The sequence below is a fragment of the Gobio gobio genome (genome assembly GCF_949357685.1).
Source record: "Gobio gobio genome assembly, chromosome: 23".
NCBI classification, from domain to species: Eukaryota; Metazoa; Chordata; class Actinopteri; order Cypriniformes; family Gobionidae; genus Gobio; species Gobio gobio.
This window is the reverse complement of record NC_137119.1, coordinates 25,014,064-25,039,666: the sequence shown is the minus strand read 5'-3', so window position 1 is coordinate 25,039,666 and position 25,603 is coordinate 25,014,064. Positions and strand designations below refer to the sequence as shown.

The 25,603-nt window shown below is 37.1% G+C and overlaps 2 protein-coding genes across 3 annotated transcripts in view; both read right to left on the bottom strand.

The window, feature by feature from the left end:
* The window catches only part of slco5a1 (solute carrier organic anion transporter family member 5A1), a 59,456-nt gene extending 40,958 nt beyond the window's left edge, over window positions 1-18,498 (bottom strand). The window contains exons 1-2 of the mRNA XM_079805690.1: window positions 18,411-18,498; window positions 16,688-17,992 (exon numbers count right to left, since the gene is read on the bottom strand). Of these exons, the coding sequence (XP_079661816.1) occupies window positions 16,688-17,642 (955 nt within the window). The 5' untranslated portion in view covers window positions 17,643-17,992; window positions 18,411-18,498. The remainder of the gene's footprint in view (window positions 1-16,687; window positions 17,993-18,410) is intronic.
* Window positions 18,499-21,309: 2,811 nt separating this feature from the next.
* sulf1 (sulfatase 1) overlaps window positions 21,310-25,603 on the bottom strand; it is a 46,080-nt gene continuing 41,786 nt past the window's right edge. The window contains exons 16-19 of one of the 2 annotated variants that reach the window (XM_079806029.1): window positions 25,373-25,515; window positions 24,943-25,066; window positions 23,321-23,354; window positions 21,310-22,218 (exon numbers count right to left, since the gene is read on the bottom strand). In XM_079806029.1, the coding sequence (XP_079662155.1) occupies window positions 22,185-22,218; window positions 23,321-23,354; window positions 24,943-25,066; window positions 25,373-25,515 (335 nt within the window). In that variant the 3' untranslated portion in view covers window positions 21,310-22,184. The remainder of the gene's footprint in view (window positions 22,219-23,320; window positions 23,355-24,942; window positions 25,067-25,372; window positions 25,516-25,603) is intronic. The other variant, XM_079806030.1, reaches the window with a different exon arrangement.

Here is a 25,603-nt window from a genome sequence, read left to right as displayed (position 1 = left end):
TGCGCATATGCATAATGCTGTGATGCAGAGCCGGCTCTCCCTATAAGCGAACTAAGCGGCTGCTTAGGGCCCCGCCGCCACTAGGGGGCCCCCTAACTACAGATTGCACTCGCCAGCGTCGCCGCAGTTTATCACGCAAGACGTTCAATTCGCGTCATTCACACCGCGCGAAAAGCGCCTTCCGCGCCGCGGGACCTCTAGACGCGTGTCAACGCGCCTTTCCATTGACTTAACATTGAAATCAAATCACTCGCGCCAGACACTCTATTTGCGTTTGGTGTGAACGCAGCATAACGTTAGCTGTCCGTCGATTATGCTGAATCAACATTGCTTGCGCTATGGTCCAGCCGTCGGCCACAGCTCTGGGCTACAGACCGCGTAGAGACAGACCCACCTCCTTTGAATGTATTTTCTTTTTAACAGTTAACGTTACATGACCTACACTAGTTCTGGGAAAGAAAAAAACGAAAAATCTTTGTCTCAATAGACGCTTATTACAATAAAAAAATAGTTTAAGAACATTCGAGAGAAAGAAAGTAATAGGAAGAGAAAGAGCAATCATTTGACAGTCAAAATCAAAATGAAGTTTAAAATAAAGCGGTTAAATACAAGCTTTTTCTTATGGTCTTAATTGAATAGGCAATTAAAGATTATTAATAAATATTAATCTATATAGCCTACTATTATGAAATATTTTATATATTGTTAAGCTAAATCGCCCAGACCATTTAAACCTAAAGAAAACACAGTGTCCTCTCTGAAACATTTTTGAATGATGATCGATACAAGACACCTAAAAGCAAAATGGATTTGTGGTAAATTTTAGTAAAGAACACTGTAAAAAAAATCAGGTCCCCAATTGAAAATTTTCTAGTGAGTGATCACATCTAAATTTTTCAGTTGGCCAAATTGAATTAATGTGAATTGATGCATTTTAATTCAATTAAAATTCAAGAAATTAAATTTGGCCAACTGAAAATTTTAGATGTGATCGCTCACTAGAAAATTTTCAATTGGGCACCTGATTTTTTTTTACAGTGAATGTATTACTGTATGTAAATCATAAAAGGTAAAAAATATCTCACTCCATGCTGTGAAGGTTTAAAATATGAACAGTAGCCTATGTAAGAGTTAATCAACCAATAATTAAATAATATAATTTAACATTGGATTTCTTTTAATTTACCCTTAACATAATTGTAAAAAACAAAATGTCACTTTCTCAGGAGCCATTCTTAAATATTTTGGTGGTCGTGGAGAAAAATTTCATGAGGCTGACACAAGTAAATATTTCCCACTGCCTTTCTTTTGAATAGTTTTGTGCGCAACTTCAACATAGCTGATTTTCCTCTTGCCAATAAAAAATTTAGTTTTATAATCATAATCCACTATGTTGTCTTATTGTACTTTAATGTTAATTTAAAATTAATGTGTTTTATCTACTCTGCATACTGTATTTATTATTAATTATATGATAATCTCAACAGCTGGAGGAGGTGAGTCTACTGCTGCTTCAGTAGAGCATAGCGAGCCGCATACCACTATGGCTCATGTTGTAAGTTAGCTATATATTGTTAATGCTAAATTATTAATATTTATTTGTTTACAACAAATTGACCTTAAATTTGCAAATCTATAATCTTTACTTTTACTGTTTCAGTGAGTGTACTTTAATAAGCAGTAAAATAATTGTAGGCAATCATGTTAAAAGAGGTACAGATGAAATATGTAAGTGTTAGATTGTATACAGTTGCTGGTTTGCGGTGCAATACACCATTATTCACTGCAAGGCAGGGCCCCAAAATTATCCTGCTTAGGGCCCCCAGATTTACAGAGCCGGCCCTGCTGTGATGCCTATGTTTACATATATTATGTATGTGTATGCTACATTTTACATCTTACGAATGTGAGTATCTTTTACATTTCATGTCTTATAAACTGGTCAGTGGACGAGACTAATAAAAGCTCTGCTGACATATATGTCAGCTTTCTTTTTAGAGATGTAATAAAGGCAAACATGGCAATTTTCCTCGCAGTAGTATTGTTGACATTACCGTGTTGGCTTTCTCCATTTCTGAACGTGGTGACTGGGCACTATACACATGCACTGAAGTGTTTAGAAGACATGTAGGCTAATTCGAATGTAAACCAACATGTGAATCTCATTGCACTGTTTAGAGTTCACAGAAAGAACTTTCAGTATCTGAAATCGGATTGGTATAGTAGTTGGACTATAAATAGGGCAAGCATTTATGATAGTGATCTTTCCCACAGTGTTTTTTTTAGACATTAAGGCACTTGTTTCACTAAATTGTGAACTGATACCGAAAGAATGATTAAATTAGTCAAATTGAATAAATAAGTAAATAAACACGGGGATGCAGAACTTGAGCCCTATTCGGACTGGACTAGTTTTCATGGAGGATGTTAAGAGAAATGATAGCTTTTCATTTTCATAGGAAGACTCTAATGCCATGTCATTCATTCATAATAATAAGTCTGCCCAATCACTGCTCGACACCTGAAGTATACATGCACTGAATTCTCTGTTTCACATTTGCAGTTGACGATGCTAACGTTCCCCTCCATCCTCCCCACCATCACCAGGTTGGCCCTGTCCATTCATCGGGGGTTGGCTCCACCCCAGCCTTTATCTTCAGGCAGGATCAGCCAAATCTGCATCCCCAGGATTTGGACTAAGGACAGGGCCTACGCCAAATAACCTTTCTATACAACTAAACACGAATCATTGTCACTCCCCCCTACCATCTGTTAATACTTTGAATAAATCCCATATAAACGTTCATCTACCCCTACCTACCAGTCTTTCTGGTAGAAATTTGTGTTTTCCAGGCGTACTTTGTGATTTTAATCCGGTCCAAATTTGCCATGCGTTTTTGTCACATATCCTCAGTAAGAATTCCATTTCTTTTTTACTTTACATTTTCAGCAAACGCAACGGTCCTATGAGAAATATAATCCTGCCCGAATGCGAATGAATGTTATCGCTTCTCCTCATGACCTACCTGAGCTACCATTTGAGCACCAATCTTTCGCATCGTTTCATTTCATTTCAGTATGGATAGTGTCCGACGAACAAATTATAAAATTAATTAATAGAGCTAAATCATGGAAGCTACGAAGACTGCCTATTTTAAAATAAGCAAATACTTGTCTAGATGTCTCTGCTCACAAATGGAGGTTTATTATTAACAGCCACTTGTATAAACTCATGTGAAGTTTATTTAAATAGGGTTTTAATAATAAATTAAAGTTATATCAATAAGTAATTCATTAAAAAACATATACGTCATATGTGATGCACACAAACACAGCAGATGACCTTCTGTAACCCCCACATCTAGAAAACACACTCCCACCTCTATATTAACATGGAGATTTTAGTCCAATCCAAATCGGGACATGAAATCACAGATGTTCTGAGAATTGTAACTCAAACATCATGTAGAAAACTAGTCCCTTCCGAATACGGCTTTGAATTCTGTGGAAATTCTGTGAGTGCATTCCTAAAAAGAGTTACGTTTCAAAAGAGACAAAAGTGTTGCATCAACAGAGCTGATGTTTCATCACATCCTCTGCCAGCACCTGAGAAGGGGGATGGCAGATGCTAAACACAGTCCAGCCCAAAATGGCTCAACACACTCTGGCAATCACCATCTCCATGTGACCTGCTGATCAAAGGCGTGCTACACTCATTAAAGGGCTTTAGCGCAGGAATGTTGTTACGAGGAACTGCCCAAAAGAAAAAGTCGGTAATCCCTTTGTACCTTTCTCCTTGCCAACCGCAGCGTCAGGTCATTCACCGTGAGGTCAGATGCTCACTCTGGTTTCCTAAATCTGTAATCCCATCCACTCTAGGAGCTCTATCTTCTCTTTCTGCATCTCCTATCCTTTCTCTCGATTTCACTCACTCTTTCTCGGTCACCTGACCATGAAATAAAAGAAGAAATGGGTACTAAAATACAGAAAACTTTAATTAGGAAAGTAAAGACTGAACAAGAAACAGCTGATCTATTTACTGCATAAATAAAATAAAAATGTATAGCATAAAAAAAACAAACAGCATAAGATAAAAAACCCAAAACAAATAAAATAACATACAAAATAAACTAAGAATAAAGATAATATGAATGATAAAATAATAAAAGGCATTAGAAAAAAAATGTTTTAGCATAAAACAAAAACAAAAAAAAACATACAGCATAAGATCAAATTATAGCATAAACTGAAAAATAATAAAATAAACCATATATAAAATAAAAAATAAAAGCAATAATAAATACAATTCTGAAAGAGACATGCAATGATGCTTTACATTTTGGCCAAGAGCAACATAATTAGGTTGCCTAAATGCTGGTGCGTTTGGTAACTTTTGATGCCTCTATCATATACAGCATGTTCCATACATTATGTCATCTCTATAATAGTCGATTAGACTGACAGGGGCACAGTCATGGAGGAGTGCAGTGAAGATGTGCACCGGGCATCAGAGTGCATGTCTATGTTTTCCACCTCACGCTGGATTACAAACTGGCATTGCACTGATTGCATGAGCTTTAGAAATGCCTTTGCCATGACCCAGTATTCTGGGAAACTGACAGATGATCCCTCTGCACATTCTTTCTAAAAGAGCCATCTGGACTGACTGGCTTGTGTGCACTGTATTTATCTGCATAGTGGTCAGAGACAATGAGGGCCCAATGGGGGAAGGGACAGTGAGACGGGTACCCACTCTTTTCACATATACCTGCAGCTTTTCCATCTCAAAGTCAGTGACAGGTTGGTGTAGTCAGGGTCAGTGGATATTCAGGTCTCAGCCCAGACATCTGCGGATGCATCTGGGACCATCCTTCAATACAGGTATATTTTAAAATATAAGTGGAAATGTTACGTTGGTTATAAGCCATTTTATTATATACATGCAGTAGTTGTGGAGTCAAAACCCTAATCTCACCCTGAGACTCCCTCAAAAGTGCTGCATTTATATTTCTGCATGCATGATAAACATTTTTGACCTTTCTGGCTTTCCATAGTCATGTTTCAGAAGATTGACTTCTGATAAAAAAAAAAAAACGTTTGATCTTCCAGATCATGCAGGCCTTCGAAAAGAGTTTTGCAAGAACTGTAAATGTCCAAGCCTGTTTTAAAATAAGCAAATTCTTCAGGCACAACAATGTTTATTCAGTTTATTCTTGTGTCTATGAAATATTATTCATTTAAATATTAATAGGTTTGGAGTCGGTAAGATTTTTTATGTTTTTGATAGGAGTCAATGTTCATCATGCAAGGCTGCATTTATTTGATCAAAACTACAGTAAAACAGCAATTTTGTGAAACATTATTACAATTGAAAATAACTGGTTCTATTTGAATATATTTTAAAATGTATTTTATTAGTCTTCAGCGTCACATGATCCTTCAGAAATCATTGTAATATGATGATTTGCTGCTCAAGAAACATTTATTATCAATGTTGAAAACAGTTGTGCTGCTTAACATTTATGTGGAAACTGTGATACATTTAAATTTTTTCGTATTCTTTGATGAATAGAGAATTCAAAAGAACAGCATTTATTTTAAATATAAATCTTTTGTAATATAACGTCTTTACTGTCACTTTCGATCAATTTAATGAGTCATTGCTGAATAAAAGTATCAATTTCTATAATAATAATAATAATCTTATTGACCCCAAACTTTTAAACAGTAGTTTAATCGCTAAAACATTAAACGACTACTGATCTAGATGGAGGGAATTCTGAATAACAAGTTCTACTTTTCTTCAGCTTGTGAGACTACAACTGAATTACAGAACATAATTGCCCTGGATGAGTTTTGTTTTTAAATATTTGTTTTTATATGACACACAACTCCTATTATGATTGACAAGGTCATAAAAGGTAATTTGGGGGTTTACTGTAAGTTTAATCCCTGGAAGCCCATCTGCACTGGCACATTACAAACCATATCTCCAAAGCCCCCAAAACCAGCAATGTGAGGAACACAACCCAGAACAATTCCTCAGTCATATAGCCAAAAAAACATCCATGCAGATCCATCCATGCAAAGGGTAACTAAAGCAATCCCTGTAGTAAATGTATATAAAATACAATACTCCAGTCTTCAAGAGCACATCCAGACCAACGGAGCAGCAGATGTAACAGCCACATTCAGATGCTTCTCTGAACTGGGGCAAGAGATTCAAAATGAGATTAGCATACGAATTGAGAATTTGGGCTAATTAAGTCATACACGGCAATGACTGCACAACTAAAGTCAACTAGTCCAGCGAGCCAAATTTTTTTTGTTACTTTTATATGACTCTGCACACATGGCATAGAAAAATGACCTTTCACGCAACATTCCTGACTTTGTTTTCCAAATAACAAATCAGAACAACCTTTAAATCCCTGTACAGGCATCCTTTATGGATACATAATTCGCAGAGTACCTCAGAAATGTCTTTTTCCGTAGCCCCTGAGCTGGGACTGAGACGTGGCAAACATTCTGTGCTTCAGAGAGCCTTATATCCTGAGGGAAGGTTATTAAATAAGTCACATCCAAAACCCCAGACAGACCAAAGAGTGATTAAGAGATAAAAGCCATGGCAAAGGCACAGAGAATCTGCAAATAATCACCTTACCACATATTTATAGCAAAACAACAGGGTTTGGTGAAAAGATGGACAGGGCATGAGGGTTTGCATAACCTCTTTTTCCTCTCGTTCAGGTTTAATATGATTCCAACTGCATATCGTGCCATTTTCAACAAGATGTATTTTGAGAACGGGGGACAGCAGAGACAATAGGTGTCTTTCAGACCAATGTTGTAATGGAGAGATTTACATGTCCACAGTGCACACAAAGCTAGAGGCAACTGCACTTCTTAAAGGAATAGTTCACCCAAAAAATTAGCCTTTATGACTTTCTTTCTTTAGGTGGTCTCAAAAAGACTGCACTGGTCGTTCTTTTCCATGCGGTTGTATTGAATGGGGACTGAAGCTTTCAAGCTCAAATACGCTGCAAATAAATCATAACAAGTGGTGACTTGTCCGTTACTTTCCAACAACAGCTTTGTGTGAGAAACGGAGAGAGATTCAAGTCGCTATTCAATTCACACAACATTTAAATGTGTCATTTTGCTAATACAAGATGAGTTCTAAGGGATAAAATTATCGACTGCAGGGAAATAATGTTGAAACTTACATTAAAAAAAGTTTAAGATAAAGTACTAAAATGACAAACTTCTTTCTTTGCATAGAAGAAAGAACATTATAGAGGATTGGAACTACAGGGTAAGTAAATGAGAACACAATTTTTGAGTGAACTTTCCCTTTAAAAATTCAACAGCTCGAAAGCAAGTGACGTTGGAAAACATCCTTTTAAAAGAGGTTCTTTATTCTTTGTGAAAGGAGCGAACGCCCCTTAAGTAAGTGTGGCCCAAAAGTCAACACAATCCTTCTGTCTTCCATTCAAGTGTTTATATCAAAGAAGAATATACTGTCAGAAGCATTGAAACGTCAAGAATCACACAATGAACACTTATTTAAGTGTTAAGTAACTGCTTGGCTCATCTGAAAATAAGCTTAAGATGAATACTGTACCTGGAATGCAGTAATCTCAAAAAGCTTTGAGGTAAACATCAACAAAAGACTACCGGCACACTACAAATACAACCAAAGATGAAGATTAAAGGACTCAACAAGAGGAAATTTCACTCCTTGCTAATTTCAAAAGGCAGAAAGCTGTAACTCTCCAAGGGACAAAGCAATGAATAAAGTGATCTGTAATAATTTAGCTCAACCCGCTGTCATTTAGTGACAAACCCAGATCTACAATTAGGGTTAATTTGCAGAATAAGAATGTTTAATTTGAGTTGTTCAAATTGACATGCATTGTTCGCAACCCCAGCGGACAGGCACTAATTACGATTAATGTCAAAACATGTGCTCTGATCCCATTTCAAACTCTATGTGACATCTGTCAGAGCCAATCTGGCAGCTCACAGGCACATAGGTGTAATGGCCCCATTTGTAAAGTCCAAACCATATGGCAATGTACAATCATTGTGTCATTCAAGTAATTCGAAAATAACATACATAGATTATTCATTCAGTCCAGATATAGGTTATGTGAATTTTGTGAGCGGCACTACTATAAAACACACCCTAAAGCAAGCCAACTGTTTCAGATCATATGAAAATTGAATACCAAGTTTTCATGTGACCTTTACCGATACCAAATACTGCAATTCGGACACCCAGAATTAGAATGCATTGCTGCAGAAAATCAATTATTGTTTGCATTGAAATAGAAGACTTTCTAATAATACAGTACAGTTCATGTCCGGTGACATGATGTCCTCACAAGGGCGAAGGTGTGTTTAGATGAGGAGGAGAGTATGGGACAGTGACGGCGTGTGGTAAAAAGCTCACCGGCTACTTGCAGAGTAACCCTGTGTAACCGATGCCTGTGGACGTGTCTGGAAGTGGCTGTTCCGTGATATGTGTGCCAATGTTCTGTAAGGCCACACAACAGCACAGCCCTGGGAACATGATCACACATAATGGATGGAGCGTGTGGAGGAAAATATTAAACTCAGGAGCAAGAGAGGACGGATGGATGTGGCTGTGTGTGCGTCATAAGAACACTTGAGCACATAAAGAGGGAAAACGGCAATGCATTAGAATAAAAAAAGTAGGTTGTTTCTTCAACTTTTCTTGTATGAAGATCCAACTACAACAGGCTCAGGTTTATAAACTTTTTACAATAATTTCATTTATTTTTGCTACTTTACAATAAAGACTTATGTCTAGATTCTATAATGTTTTACCCTTGTCTTAATGTAGCATCTTTTCAACAACTACAGACCAATCATTTTGCCCCAATAGAAAGTATTTTTTCTCCTAAATTTAGTAGTACTTGTTTATCAAGAATTATGAGACATAATGTGAAGAAAAAATATATAAAATGTATATTTATATACATACAGCAGATTGTTGTTATTTTGTCATATTACGCAAAACAAAAACAGAAAAAAAAAATGAACCCTTAAAAGCATACCTCGGGTCTTTAGCGACCCGAGACGTCATTCACTACCCTCCTCCTCATTCATTTTATAAAAGTTAGACATCAGCCTTCTTAGTATTCCTCGATTAATCCATTTTAAACAATATAACAAGAAAAAATGTATAAAATTATAATTGAATGCCTGTTTTTCCACTAGTTTTTTGTCAAAATTGTATAGGGTCGCTAACGACCCGAGGTGTGTAAGATTGTACACATTTTTTTCCTGCACAATAATGAATTAATCTTTAATGACGAAATAACTGCAATTCACCTTTATTCCACAAGGTGGCAATGTCTGATACAAAATGATGAAGTGATGTTTCACTCAGTCACCTCAGACAGAAAACGAAACAATAATATATATAATCTGCAAAACTTGAAATGGCTCAGCGATTTACTGCAGAGACAGTACTGAACACAATCAAATATTAGTGTCACTGTCACTTGATGATGGATCTGGTGAAGGAAGCTGTCAGTGATCAAAATATTTATTTTCAAGACGTTGAAAGTGAGTTTTGAGAATATGCGTGAGATGACAAATATGATCCAGAAGCAGAATGTACTGGGAAATTAGTTCTGACGAGGACAGTGGTGATGGTATAAAACATCTGTTCAAACTGAACCCTTCCAAGCTCCAAAAGGTAAAGAAATATGTTTTATTTTATTCTTCTGTAATTGTTACTCTAATGTCAGGAGTTTTATATATTATCGCGACAGGTATAGATCTATCCATGTTAGATATAGATCCGGGTCGCTAAAGACCCGAATATGTAAGAATGTTTGGTGAAACAGTCATGCATTTAAGGGTTAATTGTGTGTATTGAAAATACATCAAAATAGCCTTAGCAAGACAAAGGAATCAAATGTTTTATTCATTTTCTTTTTTTTAAGTGTCATTTCAACCACAAAAATGATATTAAAAAGTGTAAAGTGTTACTTTACTTTCAGAAAAAAGTCCTTTGATGTGTGTACACTGTGAAAAGTGATCAGTTGCCTTAACTTAAAAATTGAGGAAACCTGTTGTCTTAAATTTATTAAGTAATAAACTTCATGCGTAAATGAAAATACGTTTATTTACTTAATTTTAAGGCAACAGGAGTACATACATCACTGGACTTTTTGTTTCGGAAAGTAAAGTAATACATATTCCCACCAATCCATCACTGTTTAATTTCATTCTGTGGTGGAAATGACATTTTAAAAGGCGCAGACTCTTCCTGACCTAAAAAGCCTCGGCATCCATCTAAAAATCTCTATGAACGAGAGCATATTAAAACACGGATAAATTAACTCACAGTGCGGCTTTCATTGTCAATTGCGCTTGCGTCTGTTGTGTCCTCAAGCTGGCAACCCGCGTGAGCATTGAGTCTGAGGAGGAGGGGGGCGGGATTAAACAACTCTCCAATATTTTGAATTTGGACTGCAGTACCCATTTCGACCACTAGATCAATCCTACATACTGCACCTTTAAAAATCAATAAAACATTTGATTCCTTTGTCTTGCTAAGGCTAATTTCACAGCTAGAATTTGATGCATTTTCAATACATTCAGTGTATATACCCCATTGGACATTGTTAGTGGACCAATTAAACTAGTGCGAGTATGAAAAGTATGTTTTAAGACCATTTATTTGTTTTAAACCCACAGGACCAAAAGTGCCTGTAGTTGAAGAAACACCCAACAAAGTCAGAGTCGCTCTCTCACATACACAAACACAACATGCAGCAGTTGTTACCCCCTTCTAAATTTAACAGAAGCAGGCAGATAGAGTAGGTGTTTTTACACAGGGCGTCCTGATATTGTGCACACCAATATAACAGAGCCTCCATCCATCTCGCAGCATTCCTCAATTACTACCGCAAATAAAACCGCTCATCCACCAGGGAGCCGTTAGTGCATTAAGCATCTCTGACAAAAAGCGCAACAGCCAACACAGACATAATGCATGCCCTTAGTTATTATAGTGTCAGAGATTAAAGTTGCAGAGCTGCCTACTGAAGTAATATTACTTCATTCTGCATTTGGCAACAGACATAAATACACACACCCAAACACACAGAACCAATCCAATCAAGACTTACGTTAGGGGGACTGCAGTCTATAAGCCATGAGCACCACGCTAAGAACAACGTTGGCCTATAAATCAGTCAGAGAGACACCTGGGCCCCCACTTCATTAATGAATTGCCACCTAAGAGGAAATTGTATGCTGTCGATTGAGGGTCAAAGTTCTATCCATTGTTCAAATGAAGAACTAGACCATTAAAGGGATAGTTCAACCATAAAATGTAAATTCTGTCATTGTTTACGTACCATACCTTCATGTCATTCCAATTCCGTATATCTTTATTTCTACTATGGAGAGCAAAATATATTTTAGATGAATACAATGACATTGAATGACTTGGAATAAAATGCACAAGTGAAATAAACTTTTATTTTTGGGGGGAATTTGACAGCCCCAGTCCTCATTCACTTTCATTATATCCTCCTAGGACCTAGAAAAAATAAATGTTTTGAATTTAATATTTTTTCATGTCATTACATTGTTTAGAGTATAAGAAACAAATGGGGAAAAAAATCATTTTTGAAAAATTATATTTTATTCATGTTATGTCTTCTGTAGTTGACACCAGGACTATTATATTGTATTATATTATATATTGCATGTATAGGCAAAAACAATGGGATTTGTTTTTAATTCTAATTTCTAATTCAGGATTTTTTTTAAAACAAACTTTGTTTAAAGATGATTCTGAACTATGTTGTGAAATATATAACGAAATGCACCGATATACCATTTTACTTTATGAAATATGTGGATAAAATGGCCATACTTGGATTTTTCTATTTTATACAATGCATCTATACACTGCATCTAATTTGCATATTAATGTGTTCTTGGTGCAACATGTAATGAAAAAAGAAGTGTAATAATGGGAGTAATAATTGGCAACATTTTCATAATAATATCTAATTTTTCATTTGAATATTGATGTGTAACTTCTTTCTCTATTCACTTATGTCTCCAAAATGCCTGATAAACATGATTTAAGTCCTGGCGTCCACTACAGTGGACATTTATGAAATGAATGCCCTATTTTGTAACAGAAAGTCATATTTTGATTAGAAACCCCTTAACATTTTCTTGAGATGTTGATTTATAACAAACTATTTGAAAATGAATCGGATTTAAATTATAAATACAAAATATTATCATATTTCCATAAGAGTGCTAAACATTAATGTCAGTCATTTTTAAAGACCAAGAAGAAGTTGTTGTCCTGGTGAAACCTCCAAACATTTGGTATCTCTGCAAAGCCCCGAATGTGCTCTTTAAATGTGACATGTATGATTTCAGAGAAATTCACTTAAATATAATGTCCACTACAGTGGACAAAAAAGTCTATTCGTGGGTCCCAGGAGGATATTAAAAAGAGTAGCCGGGATATTCATCAAAATTAATCTTTTGTGTTCAAGTAAATTAATATTTTTTACTAAGTATACTATTTATATTGTAATATTGTGTTTTACTATGTAAACTATAAATATTGTTGGCTCTGTGACAAATTGCTTATGTTCTTCTATTGTATGTTGCTTTGCTTAAAAAAAAAAAAAGGAAATTATGACAGAATCTATATTTGGATGAACAACGTACAGTGTTGGGCAAAGTTACTTTTAAAAGTAATGCATTACAATATTGTGTTACTCCCTAAAAAAATAACAAATTGCAATACTTTGTTACTTTTTATGTGTTAAAGGTCCTGTTCTTCGTGATCCCATTTTTCAAACTTTAGTTAGTGTGTAATGTTGCTGTTAGAGCATAAATAATACCTGTAAAATTATAAAGCTCAAAGTTCAAAGCCAAGCGAGATATTTTATTTAACAGAAGTTCCCTTTCAAAGCCTACAGCGAACGGCCGGTTTAGACTACATCCCTGTACATCTTGCTTTAATGACGTCAGTAGAACAGTTTGTTGACTAACCTCCGCCCACAAGAATATGCGAAAAAGGGGGCGTGGTCTTGTTGCTCCCTTGTGGAGAAGAGGAAGTGTTGCGTTCGGTTGCGTTTGTCGCCATGTCGTTCAGACGCTGTTATTTTCATCCCGGAGTCAAATCACCTTTGTTTGGCCTTCAGGGGCTGTAGTTTGAGCACGTTCATCTCCCCGTTATGGTAAGAGGCGTGACCTTTCCGGGCAACGTGCCCTAAGCTGCTGTCAAATCACAACACAGGAACCGCTGGCACAATCAGAACTTGTTACGCATTTCTGAAGGAGGGACTTCATAGAACAGGGAAATCTTTCAAGCCGTTTTGAGGACAGTGAAAACAGCGGTATACAGATAAGTAAATTGTGTGAAAAATTCTGTGTTTTTTTACACATGAAACATGAACACATGTTATATTGCACACTGTAAACACAATCAAAGCTTCAAAAAAACACGAAAAACAGGACCTATAAATTACTTTTTTCACGTGGGCTGACCTTGCTTTTTGTTTAAAATAAATACAAAAGTTACATTTTTGTCAAATGTAATGGACCTTTCAGAGCAAAAGTGAAATGCATAAACCTCAGACTGAAGGAAATTTTTGCTTATTATTATGGTTGAACGATATCATCAAAGGTCAAAAGCAAAGACATTGGTTAATAAAGTGAGATTAAATACATAAAGTATATTTGTGTTATTTAATATATGTAATAATTGCAGGTTTGCAAATATTCAGAGTTTGCTTTTCATTGTTTTAATTCATTTTGAGGAATACTGAATGTTTTTGTGCAAGTGAGAGGAGTAAATGAAAGCTCACATTAGCCTAGAACTACAATACCCATCATGTTTACACAACGCCTCTGCACTCTCACGATTTCTCTCGACATGGGGACAAGAGAGGTGTCAGTCAATAAATGGCAAAACAAAGTAACTTGCGTTACTTATTTGAAAATGTAACTCAGGTATTTTATTGTAAAAGTAATGCGTTACTGTACTAGTTAATAGAGAAAAGTAATCTGATTACTTGTAATTACTCTAGTTACTTGGAATATGTTACCCACAAAGAGGTTAATGTCCAGGGCCTTAAAATGTGAATCATAAAAGATGCTATTCTCAGTCATTCTTCAAGTAAGTGTCACTGACGACTGAACAGGGGTCCGTCTTAGTGTGCGAAAGTGTGTCAGAACAAGGAGACGGTGGACAGTGAACTTTGATTAACTTCAGCTCATTAAAACTAATTTGCCTGAGGGATTTTGGGGTATGTAAATGTTTTCATTAGGAATCCTCGTCCGTTGAGCGTAACTAACTCAGAGACCATAGGTTAAAAAAAAGAACAGGAGAATAAACATGTTTTGCAACGATAAACCCTGTCCCAGTCTGAACCATGTAAAGAGGGAAGTATAACGCCCCCAAGCAGCACTATCCAAATGTGTGCGCAGCTCAAACAATTGCTGAGGACGAAGCAAACATTCCACTCCAATTCCTCGCAACATACAGGAGATTTCAATTTGTCTTCTTGCCTCAAGTGCTTTTCACAAATTCTAATGGGGTTTGAAATAATTGGAACTTTGAGTGAGACGCCAGAAAGAAAGTAGGCAAACTTGAGACACAATAATGGTTCATTTAATGATTCATATTATTTTTAGCTGTCTGTTAGTTGCGGTCTCTGAAGTGAGACTCAACAAAAACTGTCTAATATATGTGACCTTGTACCACAAAACCTGTCATAAGTCGCACGGGTATATTTGTGGCAATAGCCAGCAATACATTGTATGTGTCAAAATTAATCGATTTTTTCTTTTATGCCAAAAATCATTTGGATTTTAAAAGATCATGAAGATATTTTCTACATTTCCTAACGTAAATATATATATATAAAAAAAATGTAGTAGTAATACGCATTGCTAAGGACTTCCTTTGGACAACTTTAAAGGGGATTTTCTCAATATTTATATTTTTTTGCACCCTCAGATTCCAGATTTACAAATAGTTGTATATCGGCCAAATATTGTTCTATCCTAACAAACCATACATCAATTGAAAGCTTATTTATTCAGTATTAAACTAAATTTTATAAAAATGTACCCCATTACGGATTTTGTGGTCCAGGGTCACATATGTACTTTTTCCTATAATTCAGCCATTTTCCTTTATCTAAAATATCAAAAAGAAAGAAAAGCACATGGTTAAGCAATCAAGGAATGAAAAAACATTTAAAAACAAAGATTACACTATTGCAAACTGCATTATTATCATCTTAATCAACCCATTTAATGCTTTATACAAGATCAGGACCACCAAACTATAAGAAAAAAGCTCTTTAAGGCTTTAAATACTATTTCAAGACATCAACATGGTAAAAAAAAATCTCTCATCTATGAAGCAAAGATTCATAGGAGAATGAAAACGTGCACATACAAAGAAAAGCCAGTTGTTTTGTCTCTCTAGCTCATATCCCGCTCACCAGAATGGCTTCAGGTGATGTAAGCGGTGATCAATACATTGACTTTGAGGCTGCAGCATATGTACTTTATAATGGGGTGCTCTATATTCCATAGAGTGTGTGTGCATGTTTACTGAAGCATTATCACCCATCACAAAGGCCCCACCCTGTTCCTAGATCAGCCCTGTGCTTCTTTAAAAGATGCTGTCTGGGAATGTGTACAGCTGGAGGAAACAGACAGACGGGTGCGGTGGTGCCACAGACAGAGGGCCGTCACTGCCCCACTTACTCACCAAACTGTAGATAAAGGGGTCTTCCCATAACATTCAAAATCACTGGTCTGTCCCAATCAATCATTCAACTAAAGCAGCTTTGTTTTGTCAAAACCTGTCACTATGCACACTCTCTGCATACTTCATATTTTGATGGTCGCCATGGTTATGACTTAACACACTGATAATAGTGTGATGCTGAATAAAACCAAAACAAGAATATTACTTAGCGTGGTGTCGCATTTTTTCCCCAATAATTTCTTCAACAAAAGTCTCCTTAAACACAGCACAGTGCACAAGCATGCTCAATCACAGGGTGGAAGTAATGGGATTGGGAAAAGATTAAGGATAAAGGTATATGACAGAGGAAAGAACAAGGGTCATGTGATCATGTAAAATAGCCCCTTGACTTGCAATGACCTCGCTGCTCCAGAATTAATTAGGCCTAAATCACAACAAACAAAAAAATAGTGTGTGTGTGTGTATTAAAAAATATATTCAATGAATCAGATAAATAAAAAAAATAAAAAGGTGAGTATATATTTAATATTGATAAATGTTTATATATTTTATGTCTAATAAAACACATACTATATTAAAGCGTGTTTGGTGTTTACATGGTTTGGAAATCGAGGGTAAAGCGGATAGGATATCAATGATAGGCGACACACAGACACAGTTGAAATTGCTTATTTCTCTGGATTTAAACATTCTTGGAAACATTTGGGATAACGCAAGTACACAAGTCACCAAAATATATAAGATTGTTCTAGAGGTTTTTGGATATTTTAATCCAAAATTTGTACATATTGTCCCTACTTGTAATCAACAAGTAGTAGCCAGGTAATGTACACAGTAAGTAGGTTATGGCACAAAAAAAAAAAAAAAGTTTCTTACCAAGGTAGAGGGATGCGTTCTCCTTTTTCACATTATCATCTAGGTACGTTGGTCCCAGTGTGTAGATAGGAGTGGATCCCATACCCACCAGGACCTGGGCGCAGACGAAAAGTGCAACATATATGGAGTGATCGTTGCCCTCTTGGTCCCGCGGACAGGACGACACATCCAGTGCGTCCTTTCTGCTCCCGTTCCCATTCATGCACAGGCCCTTGTTCCCCGTGGAGGAGTTGACCTCTTGGATTTGATAAGGTGGAGAGATAAAATGTGGAAGGGAGAAGAGAGCTGCTCCCACGGCGATAAACACCCCACCCACCGCCAACCAGCGTGGCCTCTGACCTCGACCCCCGAAATAACTGATGAAGACCACTACCAGCAGACTTCCAATGTCAAAGCAGCTAACCAGCAGTCCTGATTCAGAGCTTCTAAGGCTGTATCTCTTCTCTATAGTGGTGATGACACTACTAAGGTAGCCCGAGACCATCAACGACTGGATAAACGTCAGGTAACACATACAGAACAGAAAACACCTAGAGTCTGACAGAATCATCCTCATGTACTTCCTCACAGGAAGGCGGATGAATCTTGCCAATGAAAAGCCTATCTTTTTGCCACCTGCTCGGTTGGTCTCAGTTTTCATAGAGCTACTAAGACCCACCATACTGGACATGGAAGGAGAGAAATCAGTCCTGGTGAGTGAATCCAGTTCGCTTGAGTCTCCTTTGTGCCGCAGCTCATTGAACACCAAGCACTGGTCTGTATTTACTAAAGTTTGCGTCGTGCTAACCAGCCTCGGTTTCAACGTCTCATTGACGGCCGGACAGCTGCCATTAAGAACAGGCAAGCTTTTGGATTTGTAGTAACCACCCGGATCTCCGTACTGTCCCTCGAATTCACAGACTTCCAGAGACTCGGATATATCACTTCTGGTATCATCGTTATACGATGAAGTCATTTTGGCTGCTTGGAGTCAATGTAAATAGAACTATGATTGAATTATAAATTAAATTAAAAGTTTAAAGCAGTTAGATTACACAAACACACAATAAAGAGGTCAGAGATGACTCAACTTCCAATCATGATCCCTCTGTATTGATGTCCACCTGCTATTTTTCTACTTATTCCTCATCATAATAAATCGGAAAGAGGTCATATCATATGCAAGTGGTCATATGCTGCCTCATCTATAAGCGTAGCAGTAAAAAGTTCAATTCATGTCATGTCAATATAAATAGGAGGAATTGATTTCTGGTCATGGTGCTGAAATGATTCTTTGTAGTTGAATAATTCAGAAGAGATTGAATCCTGAAGAGAATGGAAATAAAAACAAAGTAGTATTAGTTTTTGCTTACTAACTGTTCAAGAAGCAACACAAACAGCGTTACAGAGCATGTCATTTGTTTTGTGAAGTCGAGCTGCGTCGAGGAAGACAAAGAATAACAGTAAACGTGCGATAGACAACAGAAAAAAACATTATCAGATTTGTTTTAAACCGTGTCAACCAGCCAGAATTATTTGTTTATATAAAATAACAAATTACCGACCTAATGTTTACGAAGTCACGACTTTATAATTGAAATTAATTTAGAGAAATATAGTAGTCCAAACACTGGTCCTTTCAATGAATTCATTCACAGCAAATCCCTCTCAGTCCGACTCTAAAACTCTGACTAAAATATCGAGACATAACAATAATGAACTGAATGAAGAGTAGTGTACTTACACGAGCGAGAGAGACAGAGGTAGTGAGTTGTTGTCCTCGACACGGACAGTGAGTGTGAGATTGCGGATTTGATGAAGAGGGTGACGGGGCTCTCCAAGTGCATTCTGGGAAACGTAGTTCCCCAAATACAATTGTTTCTATAGTCATTACTCGCTATTTTTCACGACATCACATGCTCATATACACTCACGTATTCATATAAACACACACACACATAGGACTAGCTACATAAAAACAATAACCAAAAAATGTTTCTTGATAACAACTATCACATGAAATGATTAAGACAAATGTTTAATAATAGAGGCAAACCCAAACTTTATGGTCTTCCTCAGCGGTCTCTCTCACCCAGGAGTCCAGCTGACCTTTGACCCGTGTCTTTGGACAAAATCACTCTTGTTTAGTGTTCATCACACCCTACTGCCCGAAAAAGTCTTAGAATGTGCATGTGGAAAAGCAAACCTCCCCACATCACACACAAGTTGTACTCAAATATTAATAGGTGAATTTATTACAGTGCCACCCCCTGGTGGCCAGGTTCGTCTACTACATCCTCATTTCGCAGATCGTTGTAAACATGTAGCCATAGATCAGTAAATTAACTTTTTTTCAAAGTGTAGCATTTTAAATCTTCTGATACATTTTTATAGATTAACCTATATTTACGTTGCGATTTACCGTATTGAAGTAGGCCAATAGTTTCATTAAAGGGATAATTCACCCCAAAATTACAATTTTGTTAGAATTTACTCACCCTCAAGTTCCAAACCTGTATGAGTTTCTTTCTTCTGCTGAACACAAAGACGATATTTTGAAGAATGTCAATAACCAGACATGTTGATGAACCCCCACTGACTTCCATAGGGGAAAAATACTATGGAAGTCAATGGGGTCTCATACAGGTTTGGATCAACTTGAGGGTGAGTAAATGACGACAATATAAATTTTTGCATGAACTTTAATTTTCTGTTGTTAAAATGGCTTAGTTGTAACCGATACTTTCCTGGCATTGTATTATTTTATTATTTTTTAAAATTACATCTATACCACCATACACCTTTAGCAAAACGATATTTTGAAAAACTGAGCAATTATTGATAACCTAATCAAGATCAAGTTCAGGTTTAGACAAACTATAGTGCTGCCCTCTAGTGGTAGACTAATATTACTAGACGACGCTTCAGCAGCAACAGTCAGAATAGCATACCGGTAATGAACGAACGAACAACATACAAAGCTCTTATTAAATTAGTGTGTAAAAAGGCTAATTTCAGGAAGTCCTAATGTATAATATATGTGATTTCACCTAGTGTAGCATGTTCCTCAACATCTTTATCAGATTTGAGGGACAATTTTACGTCAAGTTTAGGCTTACAAGGGTTATGTACTTCTAGCTACATCAGTGTAATTCTTTCATTTCCCTCTGATATAGGGATAACTTAGGGTTAGGTTTAGGGGTAGGGATATGGTTAGGACTACATTTTCCAAAAGGAATGTTCAGAAATCTTAATTACCACAACATGTAAAAGCTATATTGAACTTTTTAAATTGTATATTGCCAGAGCTTCAATTTTATGGTTAAATAATTAATACAAATAAATAAATACTGTTTCTACTGCCTTTCTAGAGTGTACATATTTATAGAGAAAACATGAAGAAAAATGAATGGCATTTGTAGAGGGCAGCCTGTTAATGACTTGACAGTATATTAATGGCTGTTATTCAAAACACTCAGCCCAGGACATGGCCTAAAATAAAGAGCATGTGTGGGTATAGTCTATAAAGGATAAAACTAATCATAAAAAGTCCACAAGTATGACACATGAAATAACAAAGAAATAGTGCACTTTCATTGTACTATGGGCATGCCTTTGTACTTATTGGAGGATTATGAAGGCACAATTGCACCTCCTACACCCAGTTGACACCAGATGAGAACATAACTGTTTACAGAACACAAAAAAAGACTCCACAACTTTAATTCGCAGTGTCTTACATTTAAAAAAAAAAACTAAATTAATTGCATTGTAAAATCAGATTTATAAAAAAAAAAACTTAAAAGTCACAAGGTAGGTGAAACAAATGTTTGGCAGATTTTTATTTCAAAACAAGCTTCTTGGCTTTCCAGAAGCCAGAATTGTTCCAACACCATTGGTTAAAAAGTAACGTAATATTTGCAAATTTGGCAGGTCACCTCATATTCAAACAATTTCTTCAAAAATGAGTTTAGACATTGTAATTCTAAAAGACAGGACAAAAATGGTCATAAAATGCCCATCTCACATTCTTCACAAATGAAACAAGCTAAATGATTACTGTGGGTTAGTGTAGAATGTTAGAGTCATCCATGATAAAAGCACTTACAGTGAATGCCCTTCTTACATTATATGAACCGAATGCAACAACTATACAAAATTTGTGAGAAAAACGTTTCGCCAAGAAGTCAAACCATTAAACCCACAATCCAAGTGTATAAAAACATGTTCAAGCAGTGTTTTATAGTGTAAACCCAATAAGCTGAAGTAAACATAGAAGAGGAGAACAACAATACTCATTAACAGATGCGAATCCAACAAATAATGATTTGTGTTGTGTCAACATGGAGTTGTTTATGTCTAAATGAGACTGAAGAATGTGTTGAAGTCGGGAAACATGAAAAAAAAAGTGCATCAAATATCTTGGGGAAACAATCTGCATGTGGTTAATTCAAAAACGAATGCAATGGTTTAACCATTTAACCAAGTTTCTTTCTCTTTTTTTGATTAAAAATATATTAAAACCTTACTTTGATGGCATTTTCCCACTTGAGATTTAAAACCAAACCCAACATTTAAGATGCATCCAATACTTTACCTCTAAATTTTTATATTTATATATATATATATAATATTTTTTTTTTACAAAATACATAACACTGATTTCTAATAAATGAAAGCACCTGTAAAAAACAAAATAATTCATTGGATTATACAGGAGAGCAGTCCATGCTCCGTGGGGTTAGTGTCTCTGAGTCGGCTGGCTTCACAGTGCATGGCAACAGTCCTTTCTCAATGGGATGGGCCAGCGGCGCTGCCCTCCTGAGCGTCCCTGGGCTTGTGGGTAAAAGGTTTGACGCTTCCGTTCCACCTCTCCTGTAAGGTTTCGCTCCATGCTGGAAGAGTTTCCCTAGCGGGCTCTGGAGGTCTGGCTGGTTGCGGCGAGAGGGGAAGGTAACCCTGGGCCTGAAAAATGTCCTCCTCTTCTTCTTGCATGTGGAAATCCAGAATTTTAGAGCTGCGCAACAGAAAGTCATGTCGGGTCTCCAGTTCGGTGACTCCATTGCCGCTAAACGTCATTCCCTCATTGTCCAACTCGTTTTCCAGCTGTTGAACCCAGGTGTCTCCTCTTGGAAGAGGACTCAGTTTGGTCAGGCGGCCCTCTGGAAGTTCATTAAGAGACTTTAAGAGACTCTCTTGAAGCGTTTTGGGGCTCAGGCCTTTTGGGGGACCTGCGGTGACGGGGCTCGGGGGCCGTTCCTCTTGGATGGGGGAACCAGCACCGCTAGCCTCCTCCGGGACCCCGGAGCCCAGCTCAGCCAGGGGGTCAAGCTTATCGGTTTGGTTGAGTGTCTTTAAATTTCTCAGCAGTGCAAACATACTATCTACATCCTTCCAAAAGTTCATCCAGTCATCCAGAACGGGACTGTAGTTGCGCCTGTGTTCGTACAGACTCTCGTTCACGCTGTACAAATCTGCCAGTACTTGCCAGTCGAAATCCTCTGTGAAATTGGGCAGTTTAACCTTTGTGGACGTCCCAGGCTGGTTGTGTTCTGGGAAACGGGAAAGGGGGAAGCGAGAAAAGTCAGTAAGGGCTGGCGATTGCTGCGCAGAAAAGCTTTGCTCTGGAATGCGTCTAAAACATGCAGTTATTCCCAGCCTACTCCTGCCGAGGGGTCTTGAATTAGTGCCCCACACACCACTGCAGTGCTTTTTTTAAGCCTTAGACCAATAGAAAAGCTCTATTTCGAAGCAGTAAAGCAGCGTGAATGCAGATCAACACAACAAATGTCCTCCAAATGGACACCCAAAACCAACACATCATAAATAAAGGGTGCGCAGACAGACTGAAAATCTGTGCAATGAGGTTCAAATCAAAATAAAACATCCAACAAGAGACTGAAAAAGATGGAAAATCCTGGAACCAAGAAATCAGCAACCGAAAAAGAAATGAAATATGAGGCTGAAAGGGTGGGCAAGAGGTATAGGAAATGAAACTCTGCAAAAACAAAAGCGTGTTAAAGGAGGGCGAGAGAATGAGATGAGCATTCCCAGAGTGGGTCAGGCAGTAACTGATGGCCCGCGCTGAACCAGATCTGCCACTCAACGTCTATGGAGATATGGTATGCGGTGTGGAGAACTACTGGAGAGTGGAATGAGAACAGAAATGGGTTCGTATTGTCTCAAAGACTCACAGGAATGAAAGGCTTGGCCTCCTCAACTTTGACCATTTTCGATGCTGCTGTTGCCTGGTAAGCAGGTAAGCCAAAAACACAGATGTCAAGACAGGCGTGAACGTGAAAAATGTCATTAAAGTGTCTCAAATATTGAGAGGTCTACGAGATGCTATTCCCCACCAAATGATGTGTATGAAGAGTCAAATGTCTTGGATTTTAAATTATGTTAATGATTTTGGTTTAAATGACATCTAGGAATACATAAAGGGCAACAAACTGAGTTCAAATTAGAAAAATTAACTTGTAATTGGAGCTTAAAATACTAATATTTGTGTGATTTTCTAAATATACTTCACATTGTTAGCTCAACCCAGCATGCAACCACACACTTAGCTCAATGAAACGTGGCGTATTAGTGGAAACAAGCTGCCCATGCAGTTATTTCAAAAGCCAATGAGGGATTCAAAAATGTGGATACCTGTGTTGATCATAGCTTCCTCCATCTTTACTTCCTGATCAGGAAAATAAAAGCATTTAAAATGTTAAATGTCTATTGGGATTAAAAAAAGGGTAATAAATCACATTGCAGATCTTCATGCATAACCCTCAGCTCCTGAGGAGAGGTATTGTTAAAGACACAATGAAGGAATGATGATTTAAAAGATAAATGAGGAAAATCTGATGGCCCTGAAGAAAAAAGAAAGATAGTAAGGAAGTGTAGTGTTAAGAATGGAATGAATGTTACATGACGGCATTACGTTAACAGTGATGAATGATGTAAGGTCACAAAAAAAACATGAGTATGCCAACATGCAGACTATGTATGAACATGCATCCGTTTTTTTTTTTTTACATAACTAAGTGGTAAATCCTATTTGTTTATTTGCCTCTCTTTTGTTTCAATGGAACAAAGTCAGTCATACAGATCTGAAACAACATGCGTATGAGTACAAGCTGACTAATTTTGACCAAGCTATTGATTTTAGATTATGTGTTTATTACAAATCAAATCCATGGTTTTTGCCTCCAAAACACTGGCGCTGACCACATTATTCATTTAGTTGTTTAAGAGCTATGACAACTTGTATAAATCAAAATATTCAATATTGCAAATCATCTCAGTAGCATTTATAACTGGGTTTTAGGATGTCACTTTGATGAATCAGTCTCTCCTCATAAGAAATTATAAACGGTTTTCAAATAGAGAAAATCTCAGTGGTTCTGATGACAGCAGGTTTTATACAGTCAATTACCCAATGATATATAGACCTCTTCCTTCCCAGTAATGAATAAAATAATTTTAACCACAATTCCACTGCTAATATATATATAAAAAAAACACTCAGAGAGGAATGTGAGTCAGTATGTTTATAATTTGAGATTTTTTCAAAATTTCACAGGAGCACATAAACAGGTTCTTAACACCTATAAATATAGAATAAACCATCTCTATTGGTACAATACTTTAACATGAGCCATTCATCTAGCCTGGTTTTCACCAGGAATGGGAAAAAAATGCAAAACTATGAGATGATATGATTGCTAGGCTGCTGGAATCACAGTCTCCTGTTGAGGGAATCAAATGGAAAATATGAATGGGAAATAAAAAGATGAGCAGATGGTTTAAAGAGAAACCAAACTCTGTGACCAATCCATCATCCACCATTAGAGACACATGGTTCATCCCATTCATGCATCCACAGAGTGTGCCAAAACACCATGTGTTGCTAAATATTTCAACACTTTCCTCTCATCTTGGACAGTGAACGTGGCTAAAAATGAGTCAGCATGCATCACCCTGTATACCTACCAGAAAAAAAGTAGTCCAAGTTGGTTTGCTGGTTGTTTTTAAAGGGGTTTTGGGCACTTTAGGTGGGAGACCAGATGGAAATCAGCTAAACAGCAGTTTAGACATGCTGGGAAACCATCTTAAACCAGCAAACCAGCGTAAACTGGTTTAATCTGGTTTGTCAGCAGAGACGCAACTGGATTTTTCAGATTCAGACATTGAAAGTATCTTAGAATTAAAAGGTGTGCTAGTATATTTTATTCCCCATTTCACACAGAACATGTGGTGCAGAGACAGGACAGGAGTGTTACCTGCATCTGAGCTTTTGGGTCTGGGGTTGCACTGCTTGTGTCCTTGACAGCTCCTCATTTCCATCAGCTGCAAATGCAGTTGGCTCAGAATGTCCCTCTCCACTGTATAAACGGCGTTGGTTAACTACAAAACATAATGTGCACTTATTGAGTCAGTTATTGTAAGTGCTGTAATGAAGATGAAAGATAATAGCACGTCTTTACAGGAAGAGTAATTATCCATAGAGTATGTTTTTGTTTAAATTATGGGCTTCCAAAGCTTTTATTTAACACTGTACTGCATAGAAACAAGAAAGAAGTGAGGCAGAAGGATCAGAGTCATACCTGCATCCCCACAGCAGTGCCAAAGCACTACTGCTGTGCATAATCTCACACTCAAGAGAGCAATTTATTCTACTAAAATGCAACTGGAAACATGTCACATCCTCACCTGATACGGGTCACTGTTTAGGTCAAAATACTCCAGGAAGCCAGTTGCAAATTCACAGAAGAGCGTGTTGTGAGTGTCATTAATTGTTCTCAGACACCAGTATGTGTTGTTGTTAGAGCTTGTGCAGGCACAGAAGCCACCCACTATGAAGAGAAAGAAAACAATGTTTGTGTCAATAAACATATTAACTAGAAAAAAACATGTTTAAAAAGAGTTAGTGAGACTTATAGA